The 16557-nt window shown below is 41.2% G+C and overlaps 1 protein-coding gene across 1 annotated transcript in view; it reads left to right on the forward strand.

Moving 5' to 3' along the window:
• DOCK8 (dedicator of cytokinesis 8) overlaps window positions 1-16557 on the forward strand; it is a 220983-nt gene that overhangs the window by 48824 nt on the left and 155602 nt on the right. The window contains exons 2-3 of the mRNA XM_068551869.1: window positions 1925-2027; window positions 14012-14187. Coding sequence (XP_068407970.1) covers window positions 1925-2027; window positions 14012-14187 — 279 coding nt within the window. The remainder of the gene's footprint in view (window positions 1-1924; window positions 2028-14011; window positions 14188-16557) is intronic.

A 16557-nucleotide genomic window follows, 5' to 3' on the forward strand; every position in this document is an offset into this window, starting at 1 on the left:
CATGTGGGATCCTCCCAGACCAGGGCTCGAACCCGTGTCCCCTGAATTAGCAGGCAGATTCTCAACCACTGCGCCACCAGGGAAGCCCCCTCATTGTGATTTTGATTTGCATTTCCTTGATGGATAATAGACTGCTTACTCCTTATCCTAGTATTTTCTCATACTTTAAAAAAATAGAGAAAGAAAGTACTTCGGGAAATGAAGGAGTACAATTACTACGGGCTGCTGTAACTTCTCTGGGGTTTCACGTCTCATTGCATCATAGTGTAAGGGGCCACTGCTGACAAGAATGTGCTCCAGCCATTTTCTTCCATTCTTATATCCATTCATCATTCAGGATCCTGGGAAGGAGAGAGAATTGTCTTACGTTGGGTTATGTGTCCATCCCTTTGATTTGTGGTTATACCTGTACAACATGAATGTGCCAATCCTGAAAGGAAATTGAGGTGCTCTTGGGCTGGGAGAATGGATGCCACAGGTGTGGCCAGGACAGGTTTCCTGCCTCTCTGGATGCACCACATTACTAAGACTGGGAGCCAAGCAGGTCATGTCAGAAACCTCATCATGCAGAAAAATTAATAATTCTGTCCTAGCATACTTTATAATGGAGAAAATATAATAAGATTTATTTATAATATTTAAATATTTTATTTTAAGTTATAATTTTAAAAATGTGTATATCTCTTTGTTGGACATGCAGCATGTTTCAAATAGGGTCTCATTTGATCCTCAATAATGCCAGTTTCTAGTTATTTTCTATAGTGGCCTCATTGTGGTTTAAGTACCCTTTTGTGAACTAGGCTAAGAATCCAGACACCAAAGACTGACTTAATGAGAAAATGTGTTCTGAGTTACAAACAAACGACCAACAAGTGAGCGCACAAAAGTCAACCCGCTCATAATCCGGGATATCACTTGTCGGTAACTCCTGCCAGCAGGTGTGCATAGACAGTGGAGAGCGACTCTCCTCTGCTCGGTTCCCGGCTACAGGGATGTTGTCTGAGGGCTCAGCAGTGTCACTGCGGCTGACTCAAAGGATCACTCACTAGGCGTGGTTTGGAACAAATGCAGTCCTTGGAATTCCAGGTAGCATCTCAGGTGCCTGTGGGGAGGTAGAAGTGTTCGTATAACAGGTCACTGACGTTTTCTGTGAAAGCAGGCAGCGACCATAAGGGCTCAACTGCTTGAAAGGAGAGTGACTGGTTCAAAATGGTGGCTTGGGGTTTAAAGGACTCTCATCAGAGGCCAGATGTCCTCATGGGGAGAAAATGCCTTTGAATGTCCTGGGAAGAAAGAGCCAAGTGCCCTGGATTTTTTCCTTGGCCTGCAAACTCCTCCTCATGCTGTCATCCTTCCAGTATTGGGCAAGAGCCATAACTGCAGGCGTCCTGGCTTCTGTGAACTTCTCAAGAGTGTATATTATCACCCAAAAGCTCTAGTGTCTACCCACAGGCCACTGAGGACATTTTAGTCAGTTCTGCCAGTCACCCGGCTAAGGAATAAGTTGGTTTTTTTTGTTTTTGTTTTTTAATTATTTATTTATTTATTTATTTATTTATTTTTGGCTGTGTTGGGTCTTCGTTTCTGTGCGAGGGCTTTCTCTAGTTGCGGCAAGCGGGGGCCACGCTTCATCACAGTGCGCGGGCCTCTCACTATCGCGGCCTCTCTTGTTGCGGAGCACAGGCTCCAGACGCACAGGCTCAGTAGTTGTGGCTCACGGGCCTAGTCGCTCCGCGGCATGTGGGATCTTCCCAGACCAGGGCTCGAACCCGTGTCCCCTGCATTGGCAGGCAGATTCTCAACCACTGCGCCACCAGGGAAGCCCAGGAATAAGTTTTATAACATGCTATCAAAGATTGTATCTATAATTGTGATGATGTTTTAAAATAACGACTTCATTTAGATTTTTCTGTTTTAACCCAAGGTATTCTTCTGCGGAAATAAGGAAACAGTTTACCCTCCCACCAAACCTTGGCCAGTACCATCGACAAAGCATAAGTACCTCTGGCTTCCCCTCTCTTCAACTAGTAAGTATGAGCTACAGGTTTGCTTAGAGAATGGTCAAGGGCTGAAGTGCCCAGCATATACTTTTGCTTCCTGAGTCTTAGATTTTCCCACCGATACCTTACATCACCAACCGCCAGTTCCTGGTTCTGCTCTGCTTTTTGACATCAATTCCCCTCTCTCCCTCTGTCCACTAGGGCTGGGAATACAAAGTGGATCTCCAGGGACTCTGATTCTGAAGTCTCTGGACTCAGGGGACTTCCAGGCTATTTGATTTCACCCAAATTATGATTCATATTTTGGGGAGGGGAAGAATTAGCCTGGAAACTTAAAACCATTTGTAACATGCTTTTATCAGAAAAAAATGTATTCCCAAATCTGAAAAGCCAAGTTATGAACCTTAAGCTTTTTAAATAATTTTTTTGGAAGTGTAATTTACATACAATAAAATTTCACTCATTTGTAGGTGTTTGAGGAATTTGGCCAATTTATAGTTAACCTGTACTCAGTCAAGATATAGAACTGTTTCTTTACCCTAAAAAGCCCCGTCATTCCCCTTTGCAGAGGGTCTCCTCTCCCAGCCCTCAGCCAGCAGCCCTGGGCAATCACCGATACACTTCTGTCGTCATAATTTTGCCTTCTCTGGAACTTCATGTCTGTGGAATCAGACAGTAGAAACCTTCATTTTTAAAACACAGTCCCCCTTTCAAGTTGAAGATTGCCTACATTTTTATAGTAACGCCAGTTGTTGAGTGTGTATACATATGTTATGTTATTTGAGGACTAAATGCGAGGCGTGTGCCCGGTGGGTTAAATCTGACTTAAATGAGATAGTTTATAAAACCAGAAGTGAGTCTTCACTTCCTTTGTGAGAGAGCTGCAGCCTCCACTGTACTCACTTCCCCTCACAGCACAGCCCCACTTTCTTGCTCCTTCTCGTGGTTATCTTAAGGAGGTTAGGTTATTTTTTCTTTCTCACTTATTACTTCAAAACCACTTCTGCTCTTAGAAATTTTGTAACCTTCCACTCGGTTTCCTGTAGCCGCCATTTTGTCTCCTGTAACAGTTTCCACGCCGTGTAACTGTGTATCTTTTAAAGGTATGTTTACCGGAGTGATTTGTGGTTCTTTCAGTAGGATAATTTGTGTGTTGTGTCACTGATGAAATAGTAGTACTAAAAAATGTATAGCACCTTTTACTGCAAGAGGTAACTTTCGATGACAGTTCTTTAAAAAATCTACTTATGACTTCGGTGGCTTGTTCAACTGCCCTTTTTAATTGTACTTTTCCTGTCTGTTTCAGAGTCACAGATTATAATAAAAGCACACCAAGGGCATAATGTCCGTGCTTTCAGATGTATGAGATACGCTTTAATCCAAGATAAATTAGATATGCTTTTTGGTTTCATGTGGTGCTGGTATAGATTTCATTGAAAACCCAAAAAAAATTTTTTTTCAAATTTCTGACTCAGATTGTCTTCCAAAATATGCAAAATGCAGTTAAAAAGTGACTGGATACATTTTAAAATCTTAAACAAGGTGGGGGAGGTGGGGTTTGGTGCTTTGCTTCTTTGTAAATTCAGACTGCAGCTTTCTGCAGTAGTTGTCTTGAGAAATAGTGTGGGCCTCACTATTAAGAGGCTTTAAGAAAGTTTAACTCACAGGCTTTAACCCCTTAGCTACACACCAGCTGCAGCCTGAAATTTCTTCAGGAGAAATCTTTTTTATTTAAAGTCACAAATTTTAAAAATTGTTTCTTATTTTTTTTTTTTTAAAGGTGGGGGGCAGACATTCTAGGGGAAGGGGGATGGGAAAGCCATTAAACAAGATGAAGAGGATTTTTTTTTTTTTAATTTATTTATTTTATTTATGGCTGTGTTGGGTCTTCGTTTCTGTGCGAGGGCCTTCCCCAGCCGTGGCAAGCGGGGGCCACCCTTCATCGCGGTGCGCGGGCCTCTCACCATCGCGGCCTCTCCCGTTGCGGAGCACAGGCTCCAGACGCGCAGGCTCAGCAATTGTGGCTCACGGGCCCAGCTGCTCCGCGGCACGTGGGATCTTCCCAGACCAGGGCTCGAACCCGTGTCCCCTGCATTGGCAGGCGGATTCCTAACCACTGCGCCACCAGGCAAGCCCCCCCTCTTTTGTTTTTTTTAAATGCAAGGTCTGCTCAGGAAATCCCAGCACCCTAATGTTTACCTGCTGGTCTTGTTGTAATGTCAGAATGAAGTGGCTGTTCTTTCCCTTGAGTCATCTTCCCGAATGAAGGTTCCTCCAACAAAAAATCATCCACTTACATGGTGATTTCCCTTTCCCTTAAAATAATTATTTTGTTTCATAGAAAGATAATGGGACAGTTCAGGAAGATTTATTTCTGGCAAGGCAGCGGAGTAGTTTATCACCTAAAGACTCTCACCCTGAAGCACCTTTAAAAAAACTTTTCTTAAATGAGAAGCCGTAGACTGTTCATTGTATGATTTTAGACAATTGGAAAATTTGATTAAGTACGTTTTGACCTTTATTTCCCTTACCTTTGTTTATAGAACCACCATTTCAACTATCCCACATGCTGATATAAATGTTTAATTTTTAAAAGTATTTAATTGGCACCACATTATTTATTTATTTTAATTTAATTTTTATTTTATATTGGAGTAGAGTTGATTTACAATGCTGTGCTAGTTTGAGGTGTACAGCAAAGAGATTCCATTACATATATACATATATTCATTCTTTTTCAGATTCTTTTCCCATATAGGTTATTAAAGCATATTGAGTAGAGTTTCCTGTGGTATACAGTAGGTCCTTGTTGACTTTCTATTTTATCTATAGTAGTGTGTATCTGTTAATCCCAAACTCCTAATTTATCCCCCCACCCCTTTCCCCTTTAGTAACCATAAGTTTCCGAAGTCTGTGAGTGTGTTTCTGTTTTGTAAATAAGTTCATTTGTATCATTTTTTAAGATTCCACATATAAGTGATATCATAGGATATTTGCCTTTCTCTGACTTACTTCAGTTAGTATGATAATCTCTGGGTCCATCCATGTCGCTGCAAATGGCATTATTTCATTCATTTTATGGCTGAATAGTATTCCATTGTATATATGTACCACATCTTCTTTATCCATTCGTCTGTTGATGGACATTTAAGTTGCTTCCATGTCTTGGTTATTGTAAATTGTGATGCAGTGAACATTGGGGTGCATGTATCTTTTTGAAGTATGGTTTTCTCCGGATATATGCCCAGGAGTGGGATCGCTGGATCGTATGGTAGTTCTATTTTTAGTTTCTTAAGGAACCTCCATACTGTTCTCCAGAGTGGCTGCACCAATTCACATTCCCAACAACAGTGTAGGAGGGTTCCCTTTTCTCCACACCCTCTCCAGCATTTACTGTTTGTAGACGTTTTGATGATGGTCTTTCTGACCAATGTGAGGTGAAACCTCATTGTGGTTTTGATTTGAATTTTTCAAATAATTAGCAATGTTGAGCATCTTTTCATATGCTTTTTTGGAAACTGGCACCAAGTTATTTAAAACCCAATCAATTATACCTTGTTGTTGTTTTGCAAGAGGCTGGAACTTGCAGTCAGCTGGATCTGGGGTGGAGCATAACCGTCACTTATTAGTTACGTAATTTGGGGCAAGTTAAGTAACCTTGATGAAGGCTGCAGTTTCTTCATGTGCACTATGGGCATAGCAATGCTACCCCTATTAGGGTTAATATAGAGTGATAAAATAGATGCTGTGTACATAGAAGCTAATGTTGCTGTCTATGTATTTGGCACTGTGGAGACACTGTGGGAGATTTCAGGAAGATGAATAGGAGATGGTTTTGCCTCTTAAGGGCCTTATAATATATTTGGGAAGGCAGAGAATACAGAGAATCCATGCTGGCTTTGGGTGTGGTAGGTGTTCAGAGGAGAGAAAGATCCAAGATAAAACAGAAGGTAAAGGCTTGAAGGGGGAGGTTGAGAAGATTTAGAGGAGGGTTCTCAGACCTGGCTCTCATTAGAATCACCTGAGACCATTAGAAACATACCTGTGGCCTATCATAGAACAATTACATCAAAATCCCTAGGGTTGGGGTCCAGGTACCAGTATTTTAAAGTTCCATGGGACTTTAACATGTGGTCCAGATTGAGGATCATTTAAAGAACCTATATGTTGATAGATAGAAGTAGTCCAAATAGGAGGAAGAACATAAGAAAGGTAAAGTTTCTTTTGTTGTCCTGGTTGCTCTGAATTTCAGAAAATGTAGTAAGCGAGGACTACTTGCTAATCCTGTGAATATATTTTTATATAAATATAGCAGATTCTGTCATAAATCTGATAAATCAAATGAGAGGAAGGTTGTGTTTGATTCTGTGGGTATGTGTGTGTGCATGTGTGTATGTGTGGTGTTACTGGGTTTTTGTTTTTTTAACCCTAATTGTAAATGTTAGCTGTGGTGATTGTGTAAACATGCATTTTCAAAGTAGATAAAATATTTTAAAGTTTTGCATTTTTGAATATGAAGAGGATTCACCATTTAGAGTTGGTTTTATAAAACAAAATGCAATGATTACAGACTTGCCCTGGGTCTTTTTGACACTCCTAATTCTCCCATCAGAGTCCTTTGTGGCCAGTGCCAAAGAGAGGGGCTTGTGAATAGAATCACCTGTGCATCACCCATTGGCCTTGGAATTCTCCATTGCCTCAGCTATGTGAATAGGTTGGCCAGACCCCCTCTGATGCCAATCATCTATAAAGGCAAACAACTATATATTAGTTGTCTTCATTAAGATGAAACTGTAAAATATTAAAACTATTTTTCTGATTATTCAAAGTAGAAAGGAGAGTAAAGCGTACAAGAGAAGAAAGGTAGGTCTTCTTTGCCCTAAGTTAGAAAGGATTTGAGATACTGTGTGCGTGGTTAATAACTTAACTTACATTTTTATAGAGGGAAAATTGTTGTTTTAAAAAGTGAGAATAGAAAAACTTTGAAATAAAATGGAATGAATCAGCTGGATCATAACAGCTCTGGCTGAAGAGAAGGATGTAGAAAGCCACATCCTGGATATAAATCAAAACACCATGGTTACACAACATGTTTGTATATAACAGTTACGGGGGAAAGAAAAAAGGAGGTCTCATACCTTAGAAAGCATTCGTTTTTGTTTCGTGTTTAAGCTTCTCTGCAATAAAACAACCTTTTTTTTTTTTTAACCACTAAGGATGATCTAAATGGTGGATCACTTGATAAACGTGGTCTTTTTTATTTTTCTTTTGTGCTTCATCTTTCAAAGAAGTTGGACTATCCTTAGGTTTCATTGATTTCACTGGAGGGGACATGATGGAAAATGAAGATTTCATTAAAATTTTCATGCAAATTCACAGCGGAAGGCAAAATGAAAGAGTGCCACCCTGCACGCAGAGCATGAATTTCATTACTGTCACTGTAAAGCAGAGGAATCAAATCAGTCTTGGTAAGATGAGATTGATGTCCATTATGGCATGTCAGTGTCTTCCATGCCGTGGCATCAGTGGAAGATTGCCATTGGTGGAAACAGGGACGTATTCCTTAATCTAAGCCAGGAAGTACTTCGAAATATTGAAGCCAGAAGAACTTTACTGCCTTCTGTCCTGTTTACTTAAAGATAGTAGAGAGCCAAGAGGATTGCTTTACATATTCATTTATTCAGGAAACATGTATTGGGTCTCACTCTGTGCCAGGAATTGCTCTAGGAGCTGGGCATACAGTAGTGAATGTAACAAAGTGTCTATCTTCATGAGCTTACATTCTGGAATGAGAGACATAGACAAATAAGTGAATGTAGAATATCTCAAGGGGTAGTAAGTGCTTTGAAGAATGAAACGTGGATAGGGAATAGAGCGTGACACAGAAGAGAGCACTGTTTTAGATTGAGTGGTCTGTGAAGGCTTGGAGGTCTGGAAAGGAGACACTTGGGAAGAATTCTGAATGAACTTAACAGGTATTTGAAGGAAGAATATTTGATTTAGAAGGAACAGCAAGAGCAGAGTCCCCAGAGCAAGAGAATATGGCATGCTCCAGAAACAGCAAGGATGCAGATGGTGAGCTGAGCAGAGTGGGCAATAGGAGATGAGATCCAAGAGGAATCAAGGCTGGGTCATAGGCCTCAGAGGCCATGGAAGAACTTTGGCTCTTACTTGGATTAAGATGGGAAGTCACTGGAAGCACAGGCTCAGCACCATCTGAATTTTTATTATAAAGGTAGCTTATAGGGTTCTTTTTATAAAGATCACTCTGGCTGCTAAGTGAAGAATAGACTGGGGTGGGGAGGGCAGTTAGGAAATTGTCACAGTAACTCAACAAAACAATGGTGGTGCTTTGGAATAGGGTGGTGGCAGTAGAAAAGGTGAGAGGTGGTTGGATTCTGGATATATTTCAGAAGTAAAGTGGATAGGATTTTCTGATAGATAATATGCAGGATGTAAGAAAAAGAGAGAAATCAACCTTGACTCCAAAGATTTTGCCCTGGGCAGCTGGTGGAGTGGAATCGCCACTTGCTGAGATGCACAGACTTGGAAAATATGGGAAGAGCAGATTGGCAGGAAAATTAAGTAATTTTGAATTTGTTATGTTGGAGAGGCCTGTTAGATCACCATGGTGCGATGTTGAGATGTAATTGGAAAAATCAACCTGAATATCAGGGCAAAGGTAGAGGCTACAGATATATAGCTATAATTTTAAAAAGAAAGGAAAAGAAGGTATTTAAAGTCATGGGCATAGATGAGATCATATGGGAGTAAATTCAGATTGGGGAGAGAAGCTCTTTTAGGACTGAACCCTAGGGCTCTGCAAAGGAGAAGGAGAACCTAGGACAAGTCGTGTCCCAAAGGTAGAGTGACCAAGTGTCTGTTCCAGTTTGCTGGACTGAGGGGTTTCCTGGTACATGGACTTTCAGAGATTGGGACACACTAGGACAGTTGGTTCCTCTCCATGTGAAGAAAGTGTTTCAAGAAGGAAAGAGTGATTAACTGTCCAGTGCTATAGATAAACCAGGAATGAGCAACAGCCACTGAATTTGGCAACATGGAAGTCTTGGGTGACTTTGACCAAGACTCGTCTCTCATAAACAGCCAAGTTGATTTGAGGACCACCCACCACAGGGATAAACATGCATGAGGGTACAAGGCCAGGGCATTTGGAAGCATCATGCCTCTTCCCCTAGCCCCACCCAAAGCGGCATGAAGCTTCCCCAGTGTTGTAACAAAGGACCCAGGTCTTTTGTGATTACCTGTGTGATTTGGGCCAAGTTATTTAACTTCTCTGTTTTTCAGTATCCTTATTTGTGAAATATTGTCCAGATTTGTTATTTTAATCATCTATCAGTGTGATGATGGCATACTATGCTGTGCTAGGGCTACATAGATTAATTTTAAACAGACATGGTTCTGATGCTGTAGAAATTTTCAGCTTCAAAACAAATTGAATCCTACCCCGTGTCAGGGGAACTACCCCTTGATGTGCATTAGGGGACAAGGAAAAACTTGAACCCTCTTCATTAAAAATGAATATTTGTCTCTGAATAATTTAAGCTTTTAGAGTATTTATACTTCTTGTGTATTTCTAGTCTTCTATTGATCAGACATCTGAAGAAAATAGCTAGAAAGAAAGACTGCACGAATCTTCACTAGAGGAGTGTTGAAAATTGATTGAGGGCATTGACTATGTCTCCTTGGCCTAGTGCTGGACTGCTTAGGACCCCAGCGAGTATTTGTTGAATGAGTGAAAGTTGGTGTATTATTCTAGATTCAACCAGAGCAGTGGAACTGGTAGGAGATGCATCTTCATGTGTATTAAGGAATTGATTACAGGGAATTGGTTTACCCACCGGTGGTGGCTAAGCAAGCCTGAAGTCCACGGGGCATTCAGGAAGGCAAGATCACGGCAAGCTGGAACTCCACAGGCATGAGCTGAAGCCTGGAGCCCTGAACTTCCAGAGAGCCTCTACCCTCTTTGAAAAGACATCCAACTGATTAAGTCAGGCCACCCAGGCTAATCTCCCTTTTGATTATCTTAAAGTCAACTGGCTAGAGACTTTAATTACATTGGTAATATCACTTCACAGCAGCACCTAAATTAGTGTTTGATTGTATCAGTAGGTGTGCGTATGCTACAGAATAGCTGCAGTCTCCCTTCTGTCCTCCAGTTCTGGCAAGAGAAAACCCCCGTAGCCAACCACAACTAGGAAGAATACTAGGAAGGGAATTTGGAGGAATGTAGCTCTGCTGACCCAGGTTGACACATCACAAAGCCATCACAATCAAAGCCTGATTTAGGATAATTTGCAGTCTTAAGTTGTTTTGTTTTTAAAAATGGGTTTTTTTTGTTTGTTTTTATTTCGATTATTTAGGGTTTTTTCTTATATTATTTTAACAAATGATAGACATGATGTGATAATTCCTTGTATAAGATGACCTTGAAATTACTTTGGATCATACCATTTAAACTAGTCTTGAGTCTCCACTGACTAGGAGGCCACATATAACTCAGTAGCAGAGAAAACAGAAATAGTAAATTTTCACATTTGGCTTTTACGCTCCCAGGAGCCCAAGGGACTGACCTCAGAACATACCCCTCCGGCCCCATTCCCAGACTTCAGCCCCCAATGAAATGCAAAACCACTGTAAATCTCTTCAATATTTGTTTACCCCTAAATGTGTGTATGTGTTAATTGCTTAATAATAAAACCTACTCTTGAGATTGACTTCAGATAGTTTAGAGAACAGAAATCTCTTTTGGTTCCTGGTTATTTGAATATGCAAGAGGAACAACTTGCTCGGAGGCCTAGATAACGGTAGTTGGCCTCTCCACCCACTTGCCAACAGCAGGACTAGTTTACATCTCTTTTGGAATGAACAGTTTCCTCCCTTGCTAGTTTCAGCATAGAAAGGGTAGTGGTGACTCGTTATTAAATGCCGGCTTATGTGTAGTGCTAGAATGATACTCAAGAATTCTATCATTATGGCTTATTGTTATCGTCTATTCAGTCCTGAAGTAGATTCAGACCGTTAAGAGTTTATGACTTTATGATCAACTGTGTCTATTGCTTTTGGCACATTGCCGCACAGTTAGTGTTCAGTGATGACACTGTATTCTTTGTCATAGCTCCCCCCTCCAAAGATAGCATTATTTTGTGTGTGAGAAGGTGGCAAGCTTCCCCGTCTCACAGTTGACTCAAGGTCTGGGGAAAGAGGCATGAGAGTAGCTTCCTGTATTCATCTTTATCCCTTAGGGCCAACTCAGTGTCTTGCATTTAGTAGATGTTCAGCAAGTAATTGAACTTGCTGATGAAGTTCAAAAATGAAAGGGTCAGCTGTCCTTTGCCCCCCGGCTCTTCGGCAGCCTATCCTGTAGGTAACAGGTGCCAGCATCAGCCAGGTTTTTCCTATCCCCTGTGGCTTTGAATTTTAGGGACATGATAAGTATAATACTTTGGCTGGACCTAAATTTTTTTCTCTCTGATGATTTCACACAAATGCCATTTCTCTGTGGAAGCTTCTACCTACTATTGGTTGGCCAAAAAGTTCCTTCAGGTTTTTTTTCTGTTAAGATGTTACAGAAAAACCCAAATGAACTTTTTGGCCAACCCAATAGTTATTAGTGCCAGTGTCACATTGTTTCAAATGTGCTTCAATATAATTTTTCAGTATATCTTTTCAATGCCTCTGCTTGAATAATTGCTATTCTTCATGATAAATTTACATTTAGTATCACTTTAATCAGTTAATTACTTCACTATTATTACTTTGAGAAGCCAATCTCCTGAGAAGTTCAGAGTGGAACTTGTGCGTGGTGGCGGATGGATTTATTTTACTCTCTTTTAAACACACTTATCACTGCCTTGTGTTTAATTATTTCTGGAAATCCAGATTCCCTGGAAAGCCTGCAAGAGAAAACAAAATTAGGAGCCTGCCTAGGTTTGAATTCCAGATGGGCTACTTCCCAGCTATGTAAACACAGGCAAATTATTAAATCTCTAGCCTTCAAAGTCCTCATCTATAAAATGAGGGTAATAAAAGAGTGTACTTTACAGAGTTCTGGTGAGGATTAAATGAGATAATGTCTAGAATGACCTAGCACAACTTCTTGGCACATAGTGCTCAACAATTTTTAGTTCAAGGGTATAAACTTCACAGTAATAAGGTTGAGTATGCAAACAGTGCAATCTCTTCATTTCGAGTTGAAGTCATTTCAGTCCCTGCCCCTGAACTCTGTGCCGTGTTGTGATAAGGAGTGGGAAAGTCTGCTTTCTCCTTTGGGGTTGGTCTTATGTAAGTCTACAGTAGATTTTTTTTGTTCTGTGCGTGGATAATGCCTGTTGTTCCCTCTGGCAGAGGTCAGCAATGTCTTTTTGCAAACTGTCCCCACCTGGCTTCCGCATAGCCTGAACTGCAGTTCTCTGAGCCCCTGATGGTCCCAGCTGCTTCATTTTGAGAGGCCCCTCTAAGGACTGTGGTCCTCTCCTTAGCTGACTTCCAGGTCCCCAGTCAGAACCCAGGGAAAGAAACTTCCTTGTCCTCAGTCACACTTTGTGGGAGCCTTGGGGAACCAAGGGGGTGTCTGTGCTCTCTCCTACTGAAGAATGTCCTGCTGCCTTCTCTTCTGCCCCTTTTGGTCCTGCTGGCATAGGGCATTATGTAAGCCAGCCACTTCAAGGATCTCAGACAAGGAGGGCATGTTTGCTCACTTCTCAGCTTCGTCCTCACTCTTTCACGTGTCACTCAGGTCTCCACCACCACCAGGGACACAAGGGTGGGAGGAGACAGGGCAAGCCACACTTACCTTCTCTAATCTTCTTGCCTCTTCCATGGCACTTTGTTCCTCTTCTCTAACCTGGAGCCTTACATCTAGCCTGGTGTATGGTTTCAGGGCGATGAAAAACCTGTTTTGTCTGCATTTCCTTTGGATCTATCCTTGTTTCAGAGCGAGGCAGTACAAGTCAAGAATCTGGGGTGTTTGTTGGACTGATGACTCCAAATAGTCTGCCATAAATGAACACCACAGAGCTGCTGTTATTATCATTATTATTGTTATTATTATTATTACTACTACTACTACCACTACTACACATGGCAACTTGATCTAAGTGATTCTTTTACTCCCTTAAGGCAGTTGGTTTCCTAAGTCTAAGTGGATTTCACAAGCTAGAAAAAAATATTTGTTGAATTGCCAACTTTTTCTTTTATCACCTGAGGAAAATTATTTTTTAAATTACCACCTACTTCTATCATTTCTTTTATACCCCCACTATGGAAGGATATAATTGAAGAGGCAAAAAAAAAAAAAAAAAAAGGCAATCCTTTTCAAGCAAGTACATTTAGCCTTATGAAAACTCAGCCAGTTGCCCTTAGTTTGCTCATTTAACTGCAGTCAGTGAAAATTCTTCCCAACCGGCACCAGGCAGTGCAGCAGCGTTTGGAAATCACTGCCTTGGAGTGTCCCAGCCACCCAGCCTGGTTCACTGTGGGCTGTGATTACGAATGAAGTGCCTTCAAGAATCAATGTGTAGGATAACTCAGGCCAAAGAAAGCACTGTACCTAAATATTCAGAAGGACTGTCGAGTTTGCCTGAATTTCTAGAAAATTGCCTCCGATTCGCTGCTTCACTGTATTTGGGTAAACATGGCCTCAGAGATTTTGCATGAGAAATTATAAAAAAGCAGCAAAGCCTTGTGATCTCATTTTGGATCTTCTCGGGAATCCTCATCAAGATGCAATTAAGCAGAGAAAAATTCTGCCTTGGGGTGTGATTTTAATTACCCACCGTGTTCTGACTTGACCTTCCATGCTGTGTTTCTTTTCCTTTGCATATCACCACTTCTGTGTTTGACAGCTTCTCTAAAGACAGCCCCATTTAGTTGTACAAGAAGAGTGAAGCACTTCCTGGGAGGAGAGGGAGGACAGGGCATGCATCTCCTGTCGCCTTAGTGCTTTTACCCTAAACCGTGTGGGAACCTCTTTTTCCTTTCCCTGCCCCCAGCCTCAGTTTTATGACCCGGTGGAGCCAGTGGACTTTGAAGGACTTCTGATGACACACCTGAACAGCCTGGATGTGGAGCTTGCCCAAGAGCTGGGAGACTTCTCCGAAGACGACTTGGACGTGGTGTTCACGCCGAAGGAATGTCGAACTTTGCAGCCCTCTTTGCCGGAGGAAGGGTAAATTGCTTTCTTAAAATGTGGATGGGATTATGATGATCAGGGCTGTTCTTGGTTAGGGAGAGATGCCCTAATTCTGGACTTCTCTTACAAGTAACATGACTCAGATCTATCAAGATGTGCAGGCTGACTACTGTGGTACTGTCGCCTACGTGTAGATAGATTTTGAACTGGTTTGACCAGAGGCTTTGAAAAGCCATGTGGGGACTAAGCCAGTTAAAGGGCTGCAGTGGAACAAAATCAACTGCTTAAGAAGAGGTGAAGAGTGCAGGCTCTGGACCCAGACTGCCCGGGTCAGCTCAGTGACTGTGGGCGAGTCATGTGACCTCAGGAGGCCTCAGTTTTTCCATTTGTAAAAATACTGATCATTGAAATGCCTCCATTCAGGAGCATTTTAATTGTTTCCATATATGAGACTGGATCAAGTCACAAAAGTAAGTCCAATCCACATTTCTTGAGCATCTACTATGTGCTGAGAACTGGGATAAAAAGATGAAAAAGGCAAAGTTCTTTCTTTTGAAGCAAGTCTTGTCAAGCGGAAAAACAATGGGGAAAGCTCTGTAGTGTGAATATGTGAATAGCTGCTTAGGGTTGAGTTTCTACAGCGGGTTAATCGATGTGTTTACAGGTGTCAGCATTAGCCCTCAGTATCAAGTGATGGAATTATATTTATATGAAACTCCTGTTATTTCCACAGTGTAACAAGCAATGTCTCTTTGGAGGTTTAGGATGAACTTTTATTTGCATTCATCTTCAAAAGCAAATTAGGATTCACATCCTCCTGAGATTTTCAACCTTCTCCACTTCCCCAAAAAGTCCTGGAAATGAGATCATGAAACACGGCCCCTGCCCTCATTACTTGGGGATATTCCAGTTCTATTTTGGATTTTATTTCATCACAGTTTAAGAAGGTTAGATGACAGTGATAGGGTATTATTTGACCCTTTGCTCTTTGTTTAGACAGTTCTCATTCATATAGAAGAGCTGACCATATGCTCTGCTCTAACATTTTGAAGATACTCACTTCCCAGAAAACAAAATCATGATGATTCTTGGGAAACATTTTTCCCTGTTGTCAGTCCATTTATTCAGATGTGACTTTCATATAGGTAACATCTATTATTGTTACCTTTGGTAGAGAATAATTTAATTTCTTTGTGTAAAATATATGGTTAATTGTCTTCAAATGAGATCAGAATCTTGGAAAAGCCTGTTTAAAATACTTATAATAAGTTTACAGGTAGGAGGATTTTGATTTTTTTTGAAATTTGATAGAAGAGGTAATTTTTTTCTTAACATCAGTTTTTGAGCATAATATTGCCTTGTCACCAGAATTGATAACTAACACATTATCTGTCTGATGGCTTTCAAATACCCTCTACTATTTCAATCGTTGCCCAAAAGTCTTGTATATAATTAAAGCCCAGGAAAGTATCATCATCATCAGAGTAAACGACAGCTGACTCCTGTTGAACCGCAGTGCCTACCCGAGAACTTGATGTTGAGTTGTGATAGTGTAGTGGGTGCAAACCTGCACTCCCAGGTGAGTGGCCTGGGGTCAGTTCCCTGCTCTTCCACTTGCTGAGTGACTTTGAGAAAGATCTTTTCACCTCATCCCTCTGCAAAATGAAAATAGTAATAGCGTCTGTTCTATGGAGCTGATTGACATTAACTGAATTCATACGTGTAGAGGGATTGCATCAGTGCCTAGTGCAGGATGAATGGCACACAAGTGTGAACTATCACAGGTAGGTCTTATTATGTGCCAGATGCTTTTCTAAGCATTTCACACACTGACTTCATCTTCATCACAGCTCTCCAAAGGAGCACTGCACGATTACTATCACCCCTTACGGTGAGGAAACTGAGGCACAGAAGGGTTGAGTGACTGGCCCAAAGTCACGTAAGGAACGGGGCTGGGATTTGAGTAGTCAGGGCCCCGGGACCACATGTCTGACTTCTACAGTATTCCATCTAAAACTAACACACAAGGTGGGTACTGTTCTTACCCTCTTTCTACAAACCAGAAAATTAAAACTTAGAGCACTTAGACCTATTTATCTGTAGTACCAACACATTTGGAAGAACAGCAAAAAAAAAAACCCAAACAAACAAACAAAAATAACCTTTGCTACTGTGGGGAAGTAGTGATTTCTAAATTTCCAGACTCCGAAGCACTCCAAGAGTTTCTCTCATGACACACTCTATGCAGTAGACAAGAGCTGCCCGAATTAATAATCACCAATCAAAGCCAGGGCCTGTCAGCTCCTCAAAGTACAACTCCTCTTCTTCATGGCTTTCAAAAAGGAAAACATGCATGTCCTAACAAGGTTACACGTGAGCAAAAAAATATGCCCAGATTACCCTGGA

This window comes from Eschrichtius robustus, chromosome 10 (assembly GCF_028021215.1).
Source record: "Eschrichtius robustus isolate mEscRob2 chromosome 10, mEscRob2.pri, whole genome shotgun sequence".
Taxonomy (NCBI): domain Eukaryota; kingdom Metazoa; phylum Chordata; class Mammalia; order Artiodactyla; family Eschrichtiidae; genus Eschrichtius; species Eschrichtius robustus.